Genomic DNA, 27,007 nt, shown 5'->3' on the forward strand with positions numbered 1-27,007 from the left:
TCTGGCCTTTATGGAAGAGTGGCAAGAAGAAAGCCATTTCTTAAAGATATCCATAAAAAGTGTTGTTTAAAGTTTGCCACAAGCCACCTGGGAGACACACCAAACATGTGGAAGAAGGTGCTCTGGTCAGATGAAGCCAAAATTGAACTTTTTGGCAACAATGCAAAACGTTATGTTTGGCGTAAAAGCAACACAGCTCATCACCCTGAATACACCATCCCCACTGTCAAACATGGTGGTGGCAGCATCATGGTTTGGGCCTGCTTTTCTTCAGCAGGGACAGGGAAGATGGTTCAAATTGATGGGAAGATGGATGGAGCCAAATACAGGACCATTCTGGAAGAAAACCTGATGGAGTCTGCAAAAGACCTGAGACTGGGACGGAGATGTGTCTTCCAACAAGACAATGATCCAAAACATAAAGCTAAATCTACAATGGAATGGTTCAAAAATAAACATATCCAGGTGTTAGAATGGCCAAGTCAAAGTCCAGACCTGAATCCAATCGAGAATCTGTGGAAAGAACTGAAACCTGCTGTTCACAAATGCTCTCCATCCAACCTCACTGAGCTCGAGCTGTTTTGCAAGGAGGAATGGGAAAAAATTTCAGTCTCTCGATGTGCAAAACTGATAGAGACATACCCCAAGCGATTTACAGCTGTAATCGCAGCAAAAGGTGGCGCTACAAAGTATTAACTTAAGGGGGCTGAATAATTTTGCACACCCAATTTTTCAGTTTTTGATTTGTTAAAAAAGTTTGAAATATCCAATAAATGTCGTTCCACTTCATGATTGTGTCCCACTTGTTGTTGATTCTTCACAAACAAATACAGTTTTATATCTTTATGTTTGAAGCCTGAAATGTGGCAAAAGTTCGCAAAGTTCAAGGGGGCCGAATAGTTTCGCAAGGCACTGTACCTCTCTGGGAAAGCAACATTACTTTGCTCTCACTCTGGGCAGAGATGCCATTTCTTGCTCAGTGGCAGATACAAACTGCAAGTTGAACTAGTAAGACACCTGCATTGATAGTGCAGTTTGTTTAGGCAATTTTACAGCTAGCTAGCTACTTCACATGCTGATATTGACTTTGGTATTATTGTATGTGGCTATGTTTTCTAGCTAGCTACCTAGCTAGCTAGCCAGCCAGCCCAGAGAGAGAGAAAGCATTGCAGGTTTTTTAAGTAGTCTTGAGCTGCAACAGATTTCCCAAAACTATTTTCACATGTTTCTACCAACCTTGTTATAACAATAAAATTAAACATGTTCACAGAAATGATTGTTTTCACATATTAGTGTTATTTAACACTGTTAATCATAGGACTTTGTGGTTTGGATTGGATTATCCCTTTAACATACTTCGAATGCCAGGCATCACTGTAGTCTTGGGGAAAAGACTACAACCTTGAGGCTTTAAAATCTCACCACTATAATACTGTATAAATGTAACATGTGGTAATCGGCATGATTACCATTTGGTGAATGGGAATCCTATATTGTCTATGTAATGGCCTGTGTGGGCCATGGATGTCAGTGAGTTATACTATAATGACAGACAGGAAATACATAGAGCATTTGGGTGCTCCCGAGTGGCACAGCGGTCTAAGGCACTGTGTCTCAGTGCTAGAGGTATCACTACAGACCCTGGTTCGATTCCAGGTTGTATTACAACCAGCCGGTGTATGCCGTCATTGTAAATAAGAATTTGTTCTTAACTGACTTGCTAAAGGGGTGACCCTTGTGTGACACCACATTGAGAATAGTGCTTTCTGTGTCTGTGAAAAGCCAAAGTGTGAAAATGCATGACTGCCCTTATGAGCCTGGTCTCTGGTCGGGTCAGGCTGTGGTAAAGGTCAAGAAATGTCAGTCCTGGGCTTCCATTCCATACACTATTCATCTGAGATACTTTAGGGATGGATGAAAAAGTTCAGTGGCTTGGTTGTTGGTATTTCGATATATATCATACAATTAAAACTTGCGGCGTATTGGTTGAGGTATGCTGTGGTATGGTAAAATGCGTTACCGTGCTTGCCGTTAATGCTCATTCGAACCACCAGCGGGCATCGTTGAGCACATGTATTAAATCAGGGTTTTGAAGCCAAGCAAAGAGCACCATGCCATGCAATTGTGAATACGCTCCATGATTAAAATTAATGATATATTTCATTGAAATATTCGGATGGTTAAGGACATTTAGTAGTTTCAATTAAATCTGGTCGTTTCAATTCAAAATGTGACTCGTTCCATTCTCCATTCTCTTGCTGATATTATATCCTGGCCTTTATTTTCAATTATTGTAATTGTAGCCCATTCTCCGGTTCACAGTGCTGCATGGGTTTTGACTGACAGCCATTATAAACTTCAGCACTGTGTGCGACAAGAAGATGCCCTCCTGCTAATTGGGCTACTTTTGCACATTTGTTTTTGTCTGAGTGAGGGAAATGCTGATGCTTATTTCTATTGTCTCTATCTATTCGGTACCATTCCATAATCAGTCATTCAGACGGTTAAAAACTGCTCTCGCTCCTATCCTCACTCAGATGACTGACCGCAGCATCTATCGGTAGCCTAAACTGTGGAACAAATTGGCAGATGTTCACCTAGCAGAGCTATTAGATGATCCTTTTGTAAATTATTGGAGGTGTGAATGTTTCAGTCCGAGAGTCTCTCTCCTCTCGCACTGGCGGGTGGTCCGGAGTTGAGAGAGAGCTTGGGTAATGGTGCAATAACACTTGACATGTGGACTGACGATTTTCGAATAACAGGATACTTGTGCCTTACAGTATATTACATAAACAAAGAGTGGGTGCTCGCGGAGAGGATGCTATTCAAAACGGAGTGACACAGTTCCCAGCGCAAAACTGCAGGTAAGAGAAGGCCAGCTATTATGGAAGAATACTTGGGGATCTTGCTGATTTTCTCTATCGCTTCAAAGAGGCCACACTCGCCTTGGAGGCAAGCAAGCTGCCTACTCTTCACCTGGTAAGTGTGTGGTTCTAAAGGATAGAGACATAATTACAGCTGGATAGGCCTGGAGTATATCTACCTTTTTTTGAATCAACTGAAAACAATCTGTAATTCTGCTAAGCCTACAGACAAAGATGAACTTGTGAAGGCCATCAAAATGTTTTGGCTCGAGAAACTGACGATTCAACAATGCAACAAATTCATCAATAGATGTTTCTTTCTATTGGATATATATATAAATCATTACCTATTATAAGGTTGATTTGCTATTTGCTATGCAAAGTCGAATCACAGACACGCAGTCTCCCTCCTCTCACGATAGCTCATCTTGTGTGAATTATTATGTGGATTCTAATAAATTGACATATTTGTAAGGGGTTGGTGCATTTTTCATTGGGGCAAATCAGGTCTGAGATATTGAGTTAGAAATGTAAAACTTTATGTCAGGTGAGCTGTTGTGTCCTCACCTTTGGTCTGATAATTTCCCAATAATCTCCTAAGTGTTCTCTTTCAATTGCTACTTCAATATAAACCATTTATACGAAAGTATGTGGATACCTTTCAAATGAGTGGATTCGGTTATTTCAGCCACATTTGTAACAGGTGTATCAAATAGAGCACATAGCTATGCAATCTCCATAGACAAACATTGGCAGTGGAAAGGCCTTACTGAAAAGCTCAGGGACATGGCACTATGATAGGATGCCACCTTTCCAACAAGTCAGTTCGTCAAATCTCTGCCCTTCTCCAACTGCCTCAGTCAACTGTAAGTGCTGTTATTGTGAATTGGATACGTCTAGGAGCAACAACGTCTCAGCCGCGAAGTGGTAGGCCACACAAGCTCACAGAACGGGACCGCCGAGTGCTGAAGTACATAGCGTGTAAAAAATCATCTGTCCTCGGTTGCAACCCTCACCACTGAGTTCCAAACTGCCTCTGGAAGCAATGTCAGCACAATAACTGTTATTTGGGAGCTTCATGAAATGGGTTTCCATGGCCGAGCAGCCGCAAGATCACAAGCCTAAGATCCCCATCCTCAATGCCAAGTGTCGGCTGGAGTGGTGAAAAGCTCACCGCCATTGAACTATGGAGCAGTGGAAACACTTTCTATGGAGTGATGAATCACGCTTTACAATCTGGCAGTCCGATGGACGAATCTAGGTTTGGCGGATGCCAGGAGTATGCTACCTGCCCCAATGCATAGTGCCAACTGTAAAGTTTGGTGGAGGAGAATTAATGGTCTGATTTTTTTCATGGTTAGGGCTAATGGTCTGTTTTTTTTTCATGGGTCGGGCTAGGCCCCTTAATTCCAGTGAAGGGAAATTTTAAAGCTACTGCATACAATGACATTCTAGACGATTCTGTGTTTCCAACTTTGTGGCAACAGTTTGGGGAAGGCCCTTTCCTGTTTCAGCATGACAATGCCACTGTGCACAAAGTGAGGTCCATACAGAAATGGTTTGTCAAGATCGGTGTGGAAGAACTTGACTGGCCTGCACAGAGCCCTGACCTCAACGCCATCGAACACCTTTGGGATGAATTGGAACGCCGACTGCAAGGCAGGCCTAACATAAGTAACTGACCTCACTTATGCTATTTTACCTGAAGTTCCCGCAGAAGTTCCCGCAGCAATGTTCCAACATCTAGTGGAAAGCCTTCTCAGAAGAGTGGAGGCTGTTATAGCAGCAAAGGTTGGACCAACTCCATATTAATGCCCATGATTTTGTAATGAGATATTTGGTCTTGTCGTGGTCATGTAGTGTATATCAATCATTCATTCAAGAATTTTAGTTATAAAACAAAATAACAAATGGAGCCTTGAATAATTAAACTATAAATAAACCTCAACATGTTGGTTAAAGCAATTGCATTCACAAATGCATGCGACTGTTTTTAATCTTGGCTGTGGTAAAGACTTTAAAAGCTTTTTTAGTTAGAATTTATGCAATTTTGGGGGGAAATTATTGTTGTGTTTGTTGTGTTGTTTACACTGTTCCAAATGACCAGAAAAAAAGATTGCTCACCTGTTTGACAAACATACTGTAATAAGCACGCAGTGCTCGCTCCTCCTACCCTCCTTTCTTGATCTCAAGTCCCTAAAAATAGAAATCAGCTCGGAAAGAGCCTATTGTCCTGCTGATAGCCCATCAAGGGTGGATGGCTTCTTTTGTGATTACAATTTATTGAAAGAATAGGTAAGGCTGCCTAACCATTTACACCTGGCCCACAGCTTAGTAGCGCACTTATAGTGTACTTTCCCTCCATTCTCAGCCTGACTCTCTACCAATGCCACCAGATGCTTCTATTGCTGTTATCTATCCGGTGACATTCCACTGGTAAATATAATACATGCAACTAATCAATTAAATGACTTCCTGCGTCGACAGAGATGGCTGCCTCGATTCGCGTTCCTATGAAACTATACAGTTTTTAGTTTTTTTCCCGTGTTATTTATTACATTGGTACCCCAGGTAATCTTAGGTTTTATTACATACAGTCTGGAGGAACTACTGAATATAAGAGTAACGTCAACTCACCATCATAACGACCAGGAATACGACTTTCCAGAAGCGGATCCTGTGTTTTGTCCACCACCCAGGACAATGGATCGGATCCCAGCCGGCGATCCAATACAATGACGCCGAAAAAGGGGCAGATGAAGCGGTCTTCTGGTGAGGCTCCGGAGACGGGCACATCGCGCACCGCTCCCGAGCATACTACTCGCCAATGTCCAGTCTCTTGATAACAAGGTTGATGAAATCCCAGCAAGGGTAGCATTCCAGAGAGACATCAGAGACTGTAACGTTCTTCGCTTCACGGAAACATGGCTCACTCAAGCCTCGCTATCGGAGTCGGTACAGCGAGCTGGTTTCTTCATGCATCGCGCCGACAGAAACAAACATCTTTCTGGTAAGAAGAGGGGCTATGGGGGTATGCCTTATGATTAACGAGATGTGGTGTGATCATAACAACATACAGAAACTCTAGTCCTTCTGTTCACGACGCATATAAGGCCATCCCCCGCTCTCCTTTCGGAAAAGCTTACCACGAATCCATTTTGTTGCTTCCAGCCTATAGTCCAAAACTAAAACAGGAAGCTCCCGCTCTCAGGTCATTTCAACTCTGGTCCGACCAATCTGATCCCACGCTTCAAGATTGCATCGATCATGTGGATTTGGATATGTTCCGCATTGCGTCAAACAACAACATTGACGAATACACTGATTCGGTGAGCGAGTTCAACAGCAAGTGCATTGGCGATGTCGTACCCAACGCAACTATTAAAACATTCCCAAACTAGAAACTGTGGATTGATGGCAGCATTCGCGTGAAACTGAAAGCACGAACCCCTGCTTTTAACCAGGGCAAGGTGACCGGAAACATGACCGAATACAAACAGTGTAGCTATTCCCTCCGCAAGGCAATCAAACAAGCTAAGCGTCAGTATAGAGACAAAGTAGTCTCTCAACTCAACGGCTCAGACACAAGAGGTATGTGGCAGGGTCTACAGTCAATCGAGGATTACAAAAAGAAAACCAGCCCCGTCGCGGACCAGGATGTCTTGCTCCCAGAAAGACTAAACAACTTCTTTACTCGCTTTGAGGACAATACAGTGCCACTGACACGGCCCACTACGGAAATCTGCGGACTCTCCTTCACTGCAGCCGACGTGAGTAAAACATTTAAAAGTGTTAATCCTCGCAAGGCTGCAGGCCCAGGCGGCATCCCCAGCCGCGTCCTCAGAGCATGCACAGACCAGCTGGCTGTTGTGTTTACGGACATATTCAATCAATACTTATACCAGTCTGCTGTTCCCACATGCTTCAAGAGGGCCACCATTGTTCCTGTTCCCAAGAAAGCGAAGGTAACTGAGCTAAACGACTTCCGCCCCATAGCACTCACTTCCGTCATCATGAAGTCACTAATACCTTTGACCTTACAAAGCTAGTTAAAGGGCCAACCAGGGTGACTTGTTACTCTAAAACACAGATTGATTTGGTGTTCAGTAATAAACCAGAGAGAGTGACTAAATCATTCAATATGGTTACTGGGCTGTCTGATCATAATCTGACACTTATAGCCAGAAAGCTGTCTAAGAGCAGGTTTAACCTCTCTACTGTTAGAAAGCCGGATCAACTCAGAATACCTAAGAGTGAATTAAATAATTTTGAAAAAGCAATTAAGGGAATAAACTGGAATGATCTCTTGTCCTATACAGACGTGGAAGCTGATAGTCAGGTTTTTCTATCCACAATCCAGACTACAATAAATGGTTTCCTAAAGAAAATCAAATCCAAACCTGGCCAAAAGAGCACTCTTCCTTGGCTAAATGGAGAAATCTGGAAATTGATGAAAGAACGAGATTATGCTCTAAAAATAGCCCTAAAATCTAAATTAGAGCATGACAGACGTAGGTTTACCATGTTGAGAAATAAGGTGATGAAAGAAATCAGACAGGCCAAGGCAAACTTTTTTATTAACACAATTGGTGAAGCAAAGGGAAATTCTAAATTGATATGGGAGAATCTAAAAAAGTTAACAGGGAAAGACCATAGTAACACTGCAAAAAGACTAGAAATCATGGTGAATAACAATCTAACACAGGATGCAGTCGAAATAGCAATAGCCTTCAATTCCTACTTTATTGACTCTGTCAGGGTACTGACACAGAACCCCTCCACTTGTTTCTTGGGCTCAGTGCTAGTGAATGACACTCAACCTGTCTTCATCATAAGGGAGGTTTCTGAGTCAAAGGTGAACAAGGTGATTAGCTCACTAAAGAACTCTAAAGCCAAAGATGTGTTTGGGATGGACTCTACCTTTCTTAAAAACTACAAAGAGTCACTCATTGGCCCCATTACTAAGGTCACCAACACATCTATTGGTCTCGGTGTGTTTCCAAGGGTATGGAAGTCGGCCATAATAACGGCCATCTTTAAATCAGGAGACCCTGCTAACGTGAGTAACTACAGGCCCATTAGTATATTACCTGTGGTGTCAAAGGTTGTTGAAAAGTGTGTAGCAGAACAACTGATTGCCCACCTCAACAACAGCCCCTTCACATTACACTCCATGCAGTTTGGCTTCAGAGCGAAACACTCCACAGAAACGGCCAACTGCTTTCTTCTGGAAAATGTGAAGTCCAAGATGGACAAAGGGGGTGCTGTTGGGGCTGTGTTTCTGGACCTAAGGAAGGCTTTTGATACTGTTAACCATGAGATTCTCATCACAAAATTGTCCAAGTTCAACTTTTCCCCTGATGCCTTGAGATGGATGAAATCATACCTTGAAGGCAGAACTCAGTGTGTCAGAGTGAGCAATGAGCTGTCGCCCACTCGTAGCTATGATGTGGGCGTGCCCCAAGGGTCAATACTGGGGCCCCTCCTGTTCAGCCTGTACATTAATGATCTGCCTTCTGTCTGTACTGGGTCTGAAGTTCAAATGTATGCAGATGATACAGTGATATATGTGCATGCAAAGAGCAAACAACAAGCTGCACAAGAACTCACTACTGTAATGGTCCAGGTTACAAAGTGGCTCAGTGACTCGTGTTTGCATCTCAATGTGAAAAAAACTGTTTGCATGTTCTTCACAAAGAGGGCAACAGATGCTACTGAGCCAGATGTCTATGTGTCAGGGGAGAAGCTCCAGGTGGTATCCGATTTTAAGTACCTTGGCATCATACTTGATTCCAACCTCTCTTTTAAAAAGCATGTGAAAAAGGTCATTCAAATAACCAAATTCAACCTAGCTAATTTCCGATTTATACGAAATTGTTTGACTACAGAGGTAGCAAAACTGTACTTCAAATCTATGATACTCCCCCACTTAACATACTGCTTGACTAGTTGGGCCCAAGCTTGCTGTACAACATTAAAACCTATTCAGTCTGTCTACAAACAGGCTCTCAAAGTGCTTGATAGGAAGCCCAATAGCCATCATCATTGTCACATCCTTAGAAAGCATGAGCTCTTGAGTTGGGAAAATCTTGTGCAATACACCGATGCATGTCTTGTATTCAAGATCCTCAATGGCCTGGCTCCCCCTCCACTCAATATTTTTGTTAAACAGAAAACCCAGACATATGGCAGCAGATCCACAAGGTCTGCCATGAGAGGTGACTGTATATTTCCCCTAAGGAAAAGCACCTTTAGTAAATCTGCATTCTCTGTGAGAGCTTCCCATGTCTGGAATACACTGCCATCAGACACACATAACTGCACCACATATCACACTTTCACAAAATGCTTGAAGACATGGCTAAAGGTCAATCAGATTTGTGAACATGGTCCCTAGCTGTGTGTTGCCACTCCATGTTGTCTGTTGTCTGTAGCTTGTGAGGTGTGGAAACACTTTGTTGCTTTTATGAATTTTGTCTTGCTGCTTTTTGTTTTATGCTGCTCTGTCTGTATGCTACGTCTTGCTTGTCCTATGTTGCTCTGTCTGTATGCTATGTCTTGCTTGTTCTATGTTGCTATTGTCTATATTGTAATTGTTTTTAATAACCTGCCCAGGGACTGCGGTTGAAAATGAGCCGGTTGGCTAAAACCGGCACTTTTACTGAAATGTTGATTAATGTGCACTGTCCCTGTAAAAATAAAAATAAACTCAAACTCAACTCAAAGTGCTTTGAGAGACTAGTCAAGGACCATATCACCTCCACCCTACCTGACACCCTAGACCCACTCCAATTTGCTTACCACCCCAATAGGTCCACAGACGACGCAATAGCAACCACACTGCACATGGCCCTAACCCATCTGGACAAGAGGAATACCTATGTGAGACTGCTGTTCATCGACTACAGCTCAGCATTTAACACCATAGTACCCTCCAAACTCGTCATCAAGCTCGAGACCCTGGGTCTTGACCCCGCCCTGTGCAACTGGGTACTGGGCTTCCTGACGGGCCACCCCCAGGTGGTGAGGGTAAGTAACAACATCTCCACCCCACTGATCCTCAACACTGGGGCCCCACAAGGGTGCGTTCTGAGCCCTCTCCTGTACTCCCTGTTCACCCACGACTGCGTGGCCATGCACGCCTCCAACTCAATCATCAAGTTTGCACTACAGTGGTAGGCTTGATTACCAACAACGACGAGACGGCCTACAGGGAGGAGGTGAGGGCCTTCGGAGTGTGGTGTCAGGAAAATAACCTCACACTCAATGTCAACAAAACAAAGGAGATGATCGTGGACTTCAGGAAACAGCAGAGGGAGCACCCCCGTATCCACATCGACGGGACAGTAGTGGAGAGGGTAGAACGTTTTAAGTTCCTCGGCCCCACACATCACGGACAAACTGAATTGGTCCACCCACACAGACAGCGTGGTGAAGAAGGCGCAGCAGGGCCTCAGGAATACGGCTTGTCACCAAAAGCACTCACAAACTTTTACATATGCACAATCGAGAGCATCTTGTCGGGCTGTATCACCGCTTGGTATGGCAGCTGCTCCGCCCACAACCTTAAGGCTCTCCAGAGGGTAGTGAGGTCTGCACAACGCATCACCGGGGGAAAACTACCGGCCCTCCAGGACACCTACACCACCCGATGTCACAGGAAGGCCATAAAGATCATCAAGGACAACAACCACCCGAGCCACTGCCTGTTCACCCCGCTATCATCCAGAAGGCGAGGTCAGTACAGGTGCATCAAAGCAGGGACCGAGAGACTGAAAAACAGCTTCTATCTCAAGGCCATCAGACTGTTAAACAGCCACCACTAACATTGAGTGGCTGCTGCCATACATGTAAAAAATGTATCACTAGCCACTTTAAACAATGCCACTTAATATAATGTTTACAAACCCTACATTACTCATCTCATATGTATATACTGTACTCGATACCATTCACTGCATCTTGCCTATGCCGTTCTGTACCATCACTCATTCATATATCTTTATGTACATATTCTTCATCCCTTCACACTTGTGTGTGTATAAGGTAGCTGTTGTGAAATCGTTAGGTTAGATTACTCGTTGGTTTTTACTGCATTGTCAGAACTAGAAGCACAAGCAGGTCGCTACACTCGCATTAACATCTGCTAGCCATGTGTATGTGACAAATAACATTTGATTTGAAATAGGTCAGGTCTTGAAAATGTGTAAAATGTGCGTAAAAGAGGCCCATATAGACGACTTGGGTTTTCCTCGCCGTACTCTCTTTCATTCAGTTTCTTCTTCACATCAGCAAAGAACGACTCTGCATTGTCTGCTTCATATGAGGCTTTAGTTTAGGAAGGTCATAGAAAACATCATACTAAGACAACGTATTTCAAAACAACAGAATAGCATGTTTTACGTTTTATTTATCTGGGCTTAGTAGCCGAGGCTATGTGGCTGCACCATCAGCTTGTTAATTTAGCAGACATCACTCGCGTATATTCAGTCAACACATATATTTAAAGATTATAATGGAATAGAACAGAACATTTTTGTTTCTCTTAGGATAAAAACCTTACCGTGTAACAACAGTTATAGTAAGTAATGAACTACAGTCCAGTTACAGCTTCTTCTGACAGAATAGAAACAAAAAAAAGAGATGTCTTATTCCGAATGTGCACACGGGATAGAGGAAGAGCAATTCTTACACTATTGTTTTAAATTCAATCAGCTTCTTCTTCCTCATTCAGTTCATTCAAATTAAACCGTGACATCAGGTACACAATTATCAGTTTCTATCACCTGTTCATCAATTCACGTCATTCATTCAGTGATGTGAGAGACACATTAACGCCTCGGTACTAAACGCTTTAGACTGAACCCAAAGGCATAACCAGGGTTCTAAACTCTCCCTTGCTGTGACGCAATGTACTGCACTATATCACAATCTACCTCAATGCGCTGTGCCAAAAACCCAAAACATTTAATTGAGGAACCACTGTATATGTACTAAAATGTAACAGCTTATAAATCGTCAACATTATTCATGCGTAAATTGTCAACTACATCATAGATATCAGTATGAGTATTACTTAAGAAAAATAGCATAAAGGTAGTATGATCAGATACTGCAAAAGTGACATTTAAGTAAATGGATTCTGCCCCTTAATTACTGCACATGTCACAGTAAATCTTGGGATGATGAAGCACATTTAGAAAATGATGAGAGAAAAATGATGATGAATGATGTAAAATGAAGGAGAAAATGTATGATTTTTGGATAATGGATTCCTACTGTTGCTATCCTCACACAATCCGCAAGTACCCGTAACCTACCCAAAAAGTTTCCAACTGCTGTCACTTTTAGAAAGCCATAAAAGCTTAACTAAAGAGTAACTTCACAACATCACATCTTACCTTTAATTACTAGACAACCTGAAGAGTAAACTTGAGAAACTTGGAGGCAAATAGATACATAAGCTAATCTGTGAGAAGACACTGTATATAAAATTGTGGACAGCACCAATGGCACTACCTTTACTTTACTTTTCCTGAGGAAGTCACATGAAGCTTTCAGTGAAGTAGCTACTGTAAGTAAATGGGAATCAGAGGACAATGCAATGGAAAAAAGAACTGAACTATTGTCATTCATGCTCTTTCATTGGTAAGGAAATGTTCCTGGTATTTGTATAGTAGACATGAAGGACAGATTCAGTGAATGAGAGATAGAAATATGTAATAAATGCTGGATTACTTTGTCATTCTTTGCTCGGCTTGATTTTGATTCCAGACAAGGAATTCAGGGTCGTACCTATCAGGAGACAGGCAGAAAGGAAAAAAATGTAGGTGGGTGTCTCGCACAAAGGAGCAAGAATAAAATAATACTCATTTGAATGTCTTTCTTTCTCAACAATTTTCCTATTACACACTTACACTGGATTCAGAACATGCACTAGATGATTTGATTGTGGTGGATGGGGATCTTTTAAAGAGGGGGTCTTACAAAACCAAGAAATATGGAGATCAATTTCCTATCAGCTAGGTCAATTATGGATTGTTCAGTCATCAGAACCATTATCATGGTTTGTGGAGAGACACATTCCAGTGATCATGTCATTGTTTTTCTTAAATATGAATAGATGTATTTAGGACTATGCTTTCCTATAATTTAGGACTCTGCTAAATAGTGACATAAATTATATCACGCAAACAACCTTTGGACATTAGGAAAGTTTTAATTTACAGCTACATAGCCAAATATAACAACCTTAATTGTGGTTGAGTATTTCTTTTATAGAGTATTGTTTTGGTCGTTGACTTTGAACATGATTCATTAAAACATTTAATTAATCTCTTTCTAGAATTCAACTGATTTGCTACACACAATACAGGCCTAGTGTTTCCACAATTAATTGAAATGAAGATCGATTGAAGACCTGCTTTGGTGAAACCCGCCCTTTAACAATAATGAATATGAAGTAACCAAAAAAATAGGGAGTCATTTCTAATTTGGGGATTACTGTAATTGACTGTGCATGTTGTGAAGTTGGTTGCAGCCAGCAAATCAATGCATCACAAGTCAATCCACTGAAAGCGTGTACAAACGCCAAAAGTAATGCCAGAGCTACAGCAGATACAGTGCAATGTGGAAAAGGAAAGAAAGATAGAGAAACAAATAAATAGTTCAGGGGATGGTGAATGAAGAAAACAGAATGGGATAAATCAAAAGTAATGAACTTCTAGAGTATTACAGTTGAAGTCAGAGGTTTACATACACCGCAGCCAAATACATTTAAACTCAGTTTTTCACAATTCCTGACATTTAATCTTATTAAAAAATCCCTGTCTTAGGTCAGTAAGGATCACCACTTTATTTTATGAATGTGAAATGTCAGAATAATAGTAGAGAATGACTTATTTCAGATTTAATTTCTTTCATCACATTCCCAGTGGGTCAGAAGTTTACACTCAATTAGTATTTGGTAGCATTGCCTTTAAATTGTTTAACTTGGGTCAAACGTTTTGGGTAGCTTTCCACAAGCTTCCCACAATAAGTTGGGTGAATTTTGACCCATTCCTCCTGACAGAGCTGGTGTAACTGAGTCAGGTTTGTAGGCCTCCTTGCTTGCACATGCTTTTTCAGTTCTGCCAACACATTTTCTATAGGATTGAGGTCAGGGCTTTGTGATGGCCACTCCAATACCTTGACGTTGTTGTCCTTAAGCCATTTTGCCACAACTTTGGAAGTATGGTTGGGGTCATTGTCCATTTGGAAGACCCATTTGTGACCAAGCTTTAACTTCCTGACTGATGTCCTGAGATGTTGCTTCAATATATCCACGTAATTCTCCATCCTCATGATGCCATCTATTTGTGAAGTGCACCAGTCCCTCCTGCAGCAAAGCACCCCCACAACATGATGCTGCCACCCCCCGTGCTTCACGGTTGGGATGGTGTTCTTCGGCTTGTAAGCCTCTTCCTTTTCCCTCCAAACATAACGATGGTCATTATGGCAAACAGTTCTATTTTTGATTCATCAGACCAGAGGACATTTCTCAAAAAACTATGATATTTGTCCCCATGTGCAGTTGCAAACCGTAGTCTGGCTTTTTTATGGCGCTTTTGGAGCAGTGGCTTCTTCCTTGCTGAGCGGCCTTTCAGGTTATGTTGATACATGACTCGTTTTACTGTGGATATTGTCACGACTTCCACCGAAGGTAGTTCCTCTCCCTGTTCGGTCGGCGACGCCGACTACTAGTCATCACCGATCCCCTTTTCCTTTTTTGTTTGTTTTGTCTTTGGTTCTTTTCACACCTGGTTTCATTTGCCTTCATTTCTGTGTGTATATATTTACACTGTTGCCTGCCTATGTTTGTGCGGAATTATTATTTTAGTGTGATGTAGCTCGATGAGGTTATGCCCTATTTCTTGTTTTCATGGATTTAATAAGAGTGTGTTATTGTCGGAGCTTTGTTTGTTCCTCTGTGCGTTTGTACGGGTTCTCTGTTGTCGAGGGCATTTAACTTTTTTGATTGTGCCATACCTGTGTTGGTGGACTTGCCAATTAAAAAGTATGCTTCTCAGACATCTCTGCTCTCCTGCGCCTGACTCTTTCACCTACCTCCTAATGCAACATTATCACAGAATCCCGCACCACTTCGATGGAGTCAGCAGGAGCGGACGCGCTCCCAATATCTATGGAGGAGCGCGTTCAACACCACACGGCACTGTTACCCCGGCTGGGGACCGCGATGGATCAGGTGATGGCGACAATGGATCAGGTGATGGCGACGATGGAAAGATGGGAGAGAGGTGGCCTTCCCACACCTCCATCAGCCACACTCCAACCAGTACCACAACCCTCTCCTTCATTGCCTGGGTCCAGTGGTATTCGATTCGCACTCCTGAGGGAGTACGATGGAACGGCGGCCGGGTGCCAGGGATTCTTACTCAAAATGGAGTTATACCTGGCAACCGTTCACCCGACTCCTTCGGGAGGTGAAATCGTGAACGCCCTCGGCTCCTGCCTCTCAGGCAAAGCCCTAGAGTGGGCCAATGCGGTATGGAATGATCATGACTCGGCGAGGCACCACTACCCAGAGTTCACCCGCCGCTTTCGGGCCGTGTTCGACCACCCACCTGAGGGCCGAGCGGCGGTTGAACAGCTGTTCCATCTAAGGCAGGAGAAGAGGGGTGCTCAGGACTTCGCCCTAGAGTTCCGGATCTTGGCCGCTGGCGCGGGATGGAACGACAGGACCCTGATCGATCACTATAGGTGCATTTTGCGTGAGAACGTCCATAGGGAGCTAGCCTGTAGAGACACCTCCCTCTCCTTAGACCAGCTGATAGACATGTCCATTCGGTTGGACAACTTGCTGGCGACCCGCGGGCGTCCGGATCGGGTCCTGTCAGTTTCATCCCCCAGCCCCTCCACTCCAACGCTCATGGAGCTAGGAGGTGCTGCAGTGAGGGCGACCAGAGGAGGGGGCCTTTCCCGTACCAGCTGTGGTCGTAGAGGGCACACTGCTGACCGGTGCTGGAGGGGTCCTACAGGGAGTGTGTTATTGTCCGAGCTTTGTTTGTTCCTCTGTGCGTTTGTACGGGTTCTCTGTTGTCGAGGGCGTTTTACTTTTTTGATTGTGCCATACCTGTGTTGGTGGCCAATTAAAAAGTAAGCTTCTCAGACATCTCTGCTCTCCTGCGCCTGACTCTTTCACCTACCTCCTAACGCAACATTATCACAGATATAGATACTTTTGTACCTGTTTCCTCCAGCATCTTCACAAGGTTCTTTGCTGTTGTTCTGGGATTGATTTGCATTTTTCGCACCAAAGTACGTTGATCTCAAGGAGACATAACGTGTCTCCTTCCTGAGCGGTATGACGGCTGTGTGGTCCCATGGTGTTTATACTTGCGTACTATTGCTTGTTTAGATGAACGTGGTAACTTCAGGCATTTGGAAATTGCTCCCAAGGATGAACCAGACTTATGGAGGTCAAATACATTTTTTCTGAGGTCTTGTCTGATTTCTTTTGATTTTCCCATGATGTCAAGCCAAGAGGCACTGAGTTTGAAGGTAGGCCTTGAAAAACATCAACAGGTACACCTCCAATTGACTCAAATGATGTCATGGCTTTAGAAGCTTGTGATAGGCTAATTGACATAATTTGAGTCAAAAGGAGGTGTACCTGTGGATGTATTTCAAGGCCTACCTTCAAACTTTTTCTGGAATTTTCTGGAATTTTTCCAAGCTGTTTAAAGGCACAGTCAATTCAGTGTATGTAAACTTCTGACCCACTGGAATTGTGATGCAGTGAATAATAAGTAAAATAATCTGTTTGTAAACAATTGTTGGAAAAATTACTTGTGTCATGCACAAAGTACAGTAGATGTCCCAACTGACTTGCCAAAACTATAGTTTGTTAACAAGAAATGTGTGGAGTGGTAGAAAAACAACTTTTAATGACTCCAACCTAAGTGTATGTAATCTTCCGACTTCAACTGTAGATATTCCTGTTTTCTCTGATCTTTCATTACTATGTATTCCTAGTGATTAAACATGTTTTTGTTTACAAGCATTGACAGTATTGATTTTTAAATATTTGCTCTAAAGGAATAAACTCCTTGATCAGACCCACACAAAAGCAACTCTGATAGTACAGCAATACAGCCATAAAGCTTATGACTCAAGGCCACTCCAAACACTGAGTGTGTCAAACACTTTATGACACACACACACACACACACACACACACACACACACACACACACACACACACACACACACACACACACACACACACACACACACACACACACACACACACACACACACACACACACACACACACACACAAACAAACAAACAAACAGCCCAGACAGGCACACACACACACAAGTAAAAGTTTAAACAACACAAGGTGAAGGAAGGTGAGGTTTAACAAGCTTCATGTGCCCTCCAGAAAACAGTGGCTGTGTCATTCAAGGCGTAGTGGTACCAAACAGAGGAGCGACTGGTAGGCAGTGATGTGGAGGTGTGCTTTATATTCAGTGGTCTGACTGAAGGAGAGGTGAGGTGTTATAAATAACAGCGCTATAGTGACACTCACCTGGGATCCTTCTGGATGCTGTCGACAGAAGGTGAGCGGGCCAGTGCGGCCTCCGGGGGCAGCACGGGGCCAGACTTGCTGTAGGGCAACTCTGTGGTTGGGCAGAACTGGAGGGTGCGGTACGGGTTGGCGTAGTCCGAGCCAGTGGCAAAGCTGCTTCTCTGGTAGGGCAAAGTGCCTGAGGCGTTCTGGCTGCCTGTACGCTGCAAGGGGATGGAGTCAACACCAGGGGAAGATGGGGCTACGGCAGGAGGGAAGTAGGGACAGAGCAGAAAGTTCAGGACCTCTTCACAAAACTGGTTTACTGGGTCTAGGCAGAGGAATGAGCGAGCACACAGTGAGAAGAGAAACAGAACAACCAAACACCAGAGAAATAAGAGGAGGGGAAGAAGAGAGTGAAAGCAAAATCAAAAGAAAGACAGAAAGGATCATTCATTTAATTAATGTTTCAATACTTCCCTTGGCAGCCTCTGCCAAGAACTATAAGGAAACAATACACAGAAAAACATACATCAGAGCCTTGGCAGCCTCTGCCAAGAACTATAAGGAAACAATACACAGAAAAACATACATCAGAGCCTTGGCAGCCTCTGCCAAGAACTATAAGGAAACAATACACAGAAAAACATACATCAGAGCCTTGGCAGCCTCTGCCAAGAACTATAAGCAAACAATACACAGAAAAACATACATCAGAGCCTTGGCAGCCTCTGCCAAGAACTATAAGGAAACAATACACAGAAAAACATACATCAGAGCCTTGGCAGCCTCTGCCAAGAACTATAAGGAAACAATACACAGAAAAACATAACGTGTCACAAAGGATTCTGGTACATTTCAATACAGTTCATAACTTTCAGTACATTTTTCATGTATGAATTATGACGAATGCACTAAATGTCACTTTGTCAAATTACAGTTAGATAAACACAATTGACACATGGCCAGAAGAAGAAGAAGTAGGCATTCTGTAGATGAATGATTATTTACTCCAATAGAACACAACAGATTGTGTTGGTTAAAATGAATTTCAGAAGAATTCATGGAAGGCAGCGGTGAATGGCTAACGATTTCATGTCAAACAAAGTCCAATGGAGGCTCCTGAAAAGTAATTTTTCTGTCTGAAAAGACTGCTTTTCAGGAAAAATGAATGACAGGTATTAGGTTAGAATCACTGTGAGGCCAACATAATATCGTGAAAAGTCAATGTTATTCTGAATATATACATAAACAATTTGTTGATTTGAGCAAAGCCATGGAATGAGACACGATTCTTTCACTCATTGCCATTTATCTTTCAGGTATGTATCACTGTAGGGCTGCAGACTACTGTGCTGCATTCCCTGGTCAGGGCAGAGCTGCTGCTGCTACTGCTAATCGTGATCATGTGGAAGGCCTCTATACATCTCTAGGGAGCACTGCCTGCCTGTCAGTTTAACACAGAGTGAGAGGTAAATAGAGTTACCGTGTAGCAGCTTTTACACTGCACCCCCTTTACTGGCGGCCATGACCTAGGCTCCACGCATGAAACTCCCACCTGGGCAGTTCTCAGTTGTACTATGGTCGGATAAACATTTTACACAGAGTGTACAAAACATTAAGGAAGCTAATATTGAGTTTCACCCCCTTTTGCCCTCAGAAGAGCCTCAATTCTTTATAGACTTTATTGTCCCCTTGGGGAAATGTTTTTGCAGTGTCATGTACACATTTAAAGTGGCGTTTCAATAACAAAACAAATTGAAAATACAACTTTCATAACAGTTACATGCCAAACTTCATTTGCCACATGCGCCGAATACAAGTGTAGACATTACAGTGAAATGCTTACTTACAAGCCCTTAACCAACAGTGCAGTTTAAGAAGAAGAAAATATTTACCAAGTAGGCTAAAATAAAAAGTAATAATAAAAAGTAACACAATAAAAATAACAATAACAAGGCTATATACAGGGGGCACCGGTACCGAGTCAGTGTGCAGGTATACAGGCTAGTTGAGGTAATCTGTACATGTAGGTGGGAACGAAGTGACTATGCATAGGTAACAAACAAACCGCGAGTAGCAGCAATGTACAAGAGGGGGGAGGGTATTCATGTAAATTGTCCAGTGGCGATTTTTATGAATTGTTCAGCAGTCTAATGGCTTGGCGGTAGAAGATGTTGAGGTGCCTTTTGGCCCCAGACTTGGTGCTCTGGTACCGCTTGCCGTGCGGTAGCAGAGAAAACAGTCTATAACTTGGGTGACTGGAGTCTTTAACAATTTTATGGGTTTTCCTCTTACATCGCCTGGATGGCAGGAAGCTTGGCCCCAGTGATGTACTGGGCCGTTCGCACTACCCTTTGTAGTGCCTTATGGTCAGATGCTGAGCAGTTGCCATACCAGGCGGTGATGCAACCGGTCAGGATGCTCTCGATGGTGCAGCTGTAGAACCTTTTTAGGATCTGAGGATCCATGCCAAATCTTTACAGTCTCCTGAGGGGGAATAGGTTTTGTCGTGCCCTCTTCAAGATTGTCTTGTTATGTTTGAACCATGATAGGTATTACGGACTCAGTCAGGGAGAGGTTGAAAATGTCAGTGAAGACACTTGACAGTTGGTCTGCGCATGCTTTGATCCTGGTAATACGTCTGGCCCAGCGGCTTTGTGAATGTTGACTTGTTTAAAGGTTTTGTTCCCTTCGGCTACCGAGAGCGTTACCACACAGTCATCCAGAACAGCTGGTGCTCTCATGCATGCTTCAGTGTTGCTTGCCTCGAAGCGAGCATAAAATGAATTTAGCTCGTCTGGTAGGCTCGCGTCACTGGGCAGCTCGCGTCTGGGTTTCCCTTTGTAGTCCGTAATAGTTTTCAAGCCCTGCCACATCCAACGAGCATCAGAGCCGGTGTAGTAGGATTCAATCTTAAATCTGTATTGATGCTTTTGTTTGATGGTTCGTCTGCGGGCAAAGTGGGATTTCTTATAAGTGTCCGGATTAGTCTCCCGCTCCTTGAAAGCGGCAGCTCTAGCCTTTAGCTACATGCGGATGTTGCTTGTAATCCATGGCTTCTGGTTGGGATATGTATGTACAGTCACTGTGGGGACGACATCATCGATGCACTTATTGATGAAGCTGATGACTGTGGTCAGATTTGCCAAATGGAGGGCCTGGGAGTGCTTTGTATGCATCTTTGTGCGTGGAGTAAAGGTGGTCAAGGAGAATTTTTTCCCTGGTTGCACATATGACATGCTGGTAAAAATTTGGTAAAACTGATTTAAGTTTGCCTACATTAAAGTCCCCGGGCCACAAGGAGCGCCGCTTCTGGGTGACCATTTTCTTCTTTGCTTATGGCCTAATAGAGTTGGTTGAGAGCGGTCTTAGTGCCAGCTTCACTTTGTGGTGGTAAATAGACGGCTACGAGTAATACAGATGAGTACTCTCTTGGTAGATAGTGTGGTCGACAACTTATCATAAGGTACTCTACCTCAGGCGAGCAATAACTCGAGAATTCTTTAATATTTGACATCACGCACCAGCTGTTATTGACAAAAAGACACACACCCCCACCCCTCGTCTTACCAGAGGTAGCGTCTCTGTTCTGCCAGTGCATTGAAAATCCCGCCAGCTCAAAATGGTCAATTTCTTAGTTCAACCACGTCTCATTGAAACATTGTTACAGTTTTTAATGTCCCGTTGGTAGGATAATCTTAATAATAGAGCTGAAGTCGGAAGTTCACATACATACTGTATTATTGAGTGGCAGACGTCCAGGGATTTATTTAGGATGGCTCAGTGAGAGAATCAGATCCAAGATGGTAGTGTCTCGACCAACTGATTTAGATACAGTTGAAGTCTTAGCCAAATACATTTAAACTCAGTTTTTCACAATTCCTGACATTTAATCCTAATAAAAATTCCCTGTTTTAGGTCAGTTAGGATCATCACTATTTGAAGAATGTGAAATGTCAGAATAATAGTAGAGAGAATTATTTATTTCAGATTGTATTTCTTTCATCACATTCCCAGTGGGTCAGAAGATTACAAACACTCAATTGGTATTTGGTAGCATTGCCTTTAAATTGTTTAACTTGGGTCAAATGTTTCAGGTAGCCTCCCACAAGCTTCCCACAATAAGTTGGCTGAATTTTGGCCCATTCCTCCTGACAGAGCTGGTGTAACTGAGTCAGGTTTGTAGGCCTCCTTGCTCACATACGCTTTTTCAGTTCTGCCCACAAATATTCTATAGGATTGAGGTCAGGGCTTCGTGATGGCCACTCCAACACCTTGACTTTGTTGTCCTTAAGCCATTTTGACACAACTTTGGAAATATGCTTTGGGTCATTGTCCATTTGGAAGACTCATTTGCGACCAAGTTTTAAACTTTCTGACTGATGTCTTGAGATGTTGCTTCAATATATCCACATCATTTCCATCCTCATGACGCCATCTATTTTGTGAAGTACACCAGTCCCTCCTGCAGCAAAGCACCCCCACAACATGATGCTGCCACCCCCATGCTTCACAGTTGGGATGGTGTTCTTCGGCTTGCAAGCCTCCCCCTTTTTCCTCTAAAACATAACAATGGTCATTATGGCAAACAGTTCTATTTTTTTTCATCAGACCAGAGGACATTTCTCCAAAAAGTACGATATTTGTCCCCATGTGCATTTGCAAACCGTAGTCTGGTTTTTCTATGGCGCATTTGGAGCAGTGGCTTCTTCCTTGCTGAGCGGCCTTTCAGGTTATGTCGATATAGGACTCAATTTACTGTGGATATAGATATTTTTATACCTGTTTCCTCCAGCATCTTCACAAGGTCCTTTGCTGTTGTTCTGGGATTGATTTGCACTCTTCACACCAAAGTACGTTCATCTCTAGGAGACAGAACGCGTCTCCTTCCTGAGCGGTATTACGGCTGCGTGGTCCCATGGTGTTTATACTTGGGTACTATTGTTTGTACAGATGAACGTGGTACCTCCAGGCATTTGGAAATTGCTTCTAAGGATGAACCAGACTTGTGACGATCTACAATTTCTTTTCTGAGGTATTGGCTGATTTCTTTTGATTTCCCCATGATGTCAAGCAAAGAGGCACTGCGTTCGAAGATTGGCTTGAAATACATTCACAGGTACACCTCCAATTGACTCAAATGATGTCAATTAGCTTATCAGAAGCTTCGAAAGCCATGACATCATAATCTGGAATTTTCCAAGATGTTTAAAGGCAGAGTCAACTTAGTGTATGTAAACTTCTGACCCACTGGAATTGTGATACAGTGAATTATAGGTCAAATAATCTGTCTGTAAACAATTGTTGGAAAAATTACTTGTGTCATGCACAGTCCTAACAGACTTGCCAAAACTATAGTTTGTTAACAAGAAATGTGTGGAGTGGTTGAAAATGAGTTTTAATGACTCCAACCTAAGTGTTTTAAAATGTAAATAAATAAGTGTAAATAAATGTCACGTTAGCAAGGAGAATGGAAGGCATTGGGAGCTTACTCGCTCGCCTCAGGCTTCTCAGAAGGATCCCCGATCTGCGTCCCCTTTTCTGCCGTCTTTTCTTCACGCGAAAGGCGTGGATCTGGGCCTGTTCCAGTGAAAGCAGGATTTCCTTCTCGTCGGACTCGTTAAAAGTAAACATTTTCCAGAAGTTATTTTCGGTCATAAGAGACGGTAGCAGCAACAGATATTTGTATTCCTCTACAATCTCTATGTTCTGACCTCTGATAGATGTTGCAGAGGTAGGTGTTGTATGCTTCCTGAAGTCTATGCACATCTCTTCGGTCTTATTGGTATTGAGGTCCAAGTGTGATTCGTCACACCACTCACACTACACACTACAAAGTCATTTAGGACCGGGCCATGGTGTTCCTCGTCATCATGCAACAGGATGATCAAGGCAGTGTCATCAGCGAACTTAACTTTCCCATCATCTGTCAGGATGGGAACTAGTACAACTATTAGTGTACAAGATGTACAGGCTCACCTGTTTGTTGGGACATGGACTACAAGGTGACGAAAGCGTTCCACAGGGATGCGGGCACATGTTGAATTCAATGCTTCCCACAGTCGTGTCAAGTTGGCTGGATGTCCTTTGGGTGGTGGACTATTCTTGATACACACAGAAAACTGTTAAGCGTGAAAAACAAACAGTTTTGCAGTTCTTGACACACTCAAACAGGTGCACCTGGCCCATTATACCATAAACCATACCCCGTTCAAAGGCACTTACATCTTTTGTCTTGCCCATTCCTCTTCAAAATCACACACATGCACAACCATGTCTCAATTGTCTCAAAGCTTAAGAGCTCAGTGACTTTCAACGTGGCACCATCATAGGATGTCACCTTTCCAACAAGTCAATGCGTCATATTTCTGCCCTGCTAGAGCTGCACCGGTCAACTGTAAGTGCTGTTATTGTGGAGTGGAAACATCTCGGAACAACAACGGCTCAGCGACGAAGTGGTATGCAACACAAAATTGTCTGTCCTCCAAACTGCCTCTGGAAGAAAAGTCAGCACAAGAACTGTTCGTCGGGAGCTTCATGATATGGGTTTCCATGGCCGAGCAGCACTACAGCATACAATGACATTCTAGACGATTCACTTTGGGGAAGGCCCTTTCCTGTTTCAGCATGACAATGCCCCCATGCACAAAGCAAGGTCCATACAGAAATGGTTTGTCGAGATTGGTGTGGAAGATCCCATTGGGATGAATTGGAACGCTGACTGTGACCCAGGCCTAATCGTCCAACATCAGTGCCCAACCTCACTAATGCTGCTTGTAATCCATGGTTGTTGGTGTTACGAGCCGATACCAGAAGGAACAGGTCTGGAAGGAACAGGCCCAATACAAACAGGTCCGGCACCTGTGAATAGCTAGATTAATATAATAGTTTGATTTAAACGTTTACATGCTATGCCAGAACAACGATTTCCCTAATAATCTTGTTTACATGGACATAAACCAAAATCAGACTACCCGATGGGATTTTGATAAAAGCACAAAATCGGCAAGAATTACCTTCTACCGCGTTATTTTTGGGAAGACTCTGACATATTTATATGTGAAAACAATTTCTAAGGTGCATACTTTCAGTTTTTCCGAACTCACTTCACTAGCGCATAAGCACAGAGGCTTGTGCTGCCGATGCTGGCACATGCGCAGATCAAATACACTAAATTGGTTATATCGTAAAAATCAGCAAAACAAAAATTTGCTTTTTGTTCTTCATCTTAGTTTATGGATAGGCATTAGGGTTAGTAGTGTGGCCAAGGTTAGGGTTAGGTTTAAAATCAGATAGTATGACTTTGTGGCTGTGCCAGCTAGTGACCACTCTGCACAGCTGCCTCCAAGATTAATGACAATAAATACCAACCTGCAGTGTGACACAATAATCGTAAAAGACAGAATCCTACATACAGTGTGAGAAGGGCTAAAAGGAGGTGAAAGATTAGGTTGAGAATCAACAGAGGAGGGATACAGTACTGGCTATGAGGATATGATCCAAAAGCCTTCATGGACAATCTGTACCATCTCAACCCATGCTCAATAAAACACCAGTAAGAATCATGGTATCCCCTCCGGTCTTTCATATAGTAGCCTGCATTCTTTACAAACAGGAAGCAATATCATAACTCAAATTCCCTAGCCTTTAGGAAACTAAAGCTTTTCAGATCGTATAGGATTTGATCATATGCAGTGAAGTGAGGCGGAAATTCTGTGGAGGGGATACACATGCTCATTAAAGGAAGCATTAGGCTAAATACTGTGGAGTGAATTTGACCATGGTGGGTGCCTCATACTCAGTTTTCAATGCTTGAGCATAAATCCTGTGAGATTAATTGAGATTAATTTCTGTCTAATATCTAATGATCTGTGACTACAAAACAAATTGCCATCAAGATACTAATCGGATTTGCATACCTGAACTGAAAAAATGTAGATAAGCTAAACAATCTGATGGAGCGATAAAAATTCTGTTTAAAAAAAAAATCATTAGTGTTATTTGCAAGAAAACCACAGTTTAAAGGCCCATCTCCTGAGTTCTACCTGAATGATAAGCTAAATGTGGGGCATTGACTGTTGAAATTCCTGCTTCCTTACCTTTTTGGCTTGTTGTGTTTGCTTGATTCCCATCTAATTCTGACATTATACAATTTTTTGTTGCATTGAGTAATTTCTCCTATCAAGGATTAATCCAGTGCTGACTCAGAACCTCAAAGAGCCAATAAAAGATTAGCAGCTTTCTAAAAACACGTTTTCCTCTTGAACCTCTCATTGAATGATAACCCCCTATAACCTACTGTGAAACAATAACACTTGGTTGGCTAAGAAGTGAGAAAGCCACAAAGTTATAGTATAATATAAGGGGATGCCCAGTGCTGCGGGGCAAGGGCTCCGGACCAGCTGACTCACCCTGGTTCTGATTGAGATTCCTGAGAGAGGGCTTCTGGTAGACCCTGTCCTCGTAGATGGGGTCAATGTGGTGCTCAGGAGATTGGAGAGGTCGCAGCTCTGAGCCCAGGTGACTGTGTTGGCTGCTGTAAGAGCCTCTGGACCCTGAACACCACAACACAAACACAGGAAACATTGTTAATTGATTCCAAACATGGTTCATAACGACATCTAGTATTATCAAGCCTATTAACTACAGCATTTAAAACAATTTGAGAGAATATTTATTTATCAATATATAGACTGCTGAACTCATAGAAAACACAATTTTAGACATAATATATATAAAGATATTATCTCTCTGTCTGAGCATGTGAACCCACCTGCCAAGCTGCCAGGCCTCCCGAGGGTGGCGTTGGCATAGAGCTCGTGGGAGATCTTGTACTGGTCAGAGGAGTGCTGCATGCGCTTGCTGGGAGACAGGGTGGCGTAGTTACTCACAGTGGAGCTGAACTGATGGAGAGGGGACGAACCCGAGGCATTGCCTGAAGAGGCCATGTGCAGTGGAGACGTGGAGGACAGCCCGGCAGACCCCACCACCATGTTTATGGGGGAGCTGGTGCTATAGGACTTTGCCAGCCGGCTGGGGGACTGCTTGGGCGAGGAGACCCGCTGCAGGGTGGCGTAGCTGGGCATGTCGGAGGCTGAGCCAAGGCGCTGGAGCTTGGTGGGCGAGCCCACGGCCTGTATGGAGTGGGGGGAGCTCACGCGTTGGGCGGGCAGGGTGGAGCAAGAGTAGTACATGGAAGGAGTGGGTGGGGCGTCAGGCATGTGGAAGGCGCTGCCATGGCTCTGGGCAAATAACTCTCTATCTCTGCACTGGGACTGGGAGGAGTCTACACTGGCAGCCAGCTGGGCTGCACGGCTAGATGTCACCTGGAGAAACACAGGAAGAACCTTATTATTGTTTCAACTGACATTTACTCTGTTCCCAACCCCAAAAGGACATGTATCATTGTTACAGCTGTAAATATAGTGAGCTCTAAAGGTATTGGGGCAGTGACACATTTGTTGCTGTTAAGGCTCTACACTCCAGTACTTTGGATTTGAAATGATACAATGACTATGAGGTTAAAGTGCAGACTGTCAAATTTAGTTTTAGGGTATTTTCATCCATA

At 43.2% G+C, this 27,007-nt stretch overlaps 1 protein-coding gene across 6 annotated transcripts in view; it reads right to left on the reverse strand.

Moving 5' to 3' along the window:
• Positions 1–27,007, reverse strand: part of LOC109875256 (catenin delta-2) — a 132,822-nt gene that overhangs the window by 36,567 nt on the left and 69,248 nt on the right. For 4 of the 6 annotated variants that reach the window (XM_020467528.2, XM_020467529.2, XM_020467527.2 and 1 more), the window contains 4 exons: positions 26,213–26,765; positions 25,851–25,994; positions 17,458–17,698; positions 12,603–12,659 (listed from right to left, as the gene is read on the reverse strand). In XM_020467528.2, the coding sequence (XP_020323117.1) occupies positions 12,603–12,659; positions 17,458–17,698; positions 25,851–25,994; positions 26,213–26,765 (995 nt within the window). The remainder of the gene's footprint in view (positions 1–12,602; positions 12,660–17,457; positions 17,699–25,850; positions 25,995–26,212; positions 26,766–27,007) is intronic. The other 2 variants (XM_031810575.1, XM_031810574.1) reach the window with 1 other exon arrangement.

Source organism: Oncorhynchus kisutch, linkage group LG30, assembly GCF_002021735.2.
Source record: "Oncorhynchus kisutch isolate 150728-3 linkage group LG30, Okis_V2, whole genome shotgun sequence".
Classification (NCBI taxonomy): domain Eukaryota; kingdom Metazoa; phylum Chordata; class Actinopteri; order Salmoniformes; family Salmonidae; genus Oncorhynchus; species Oncorhynchus kisutch.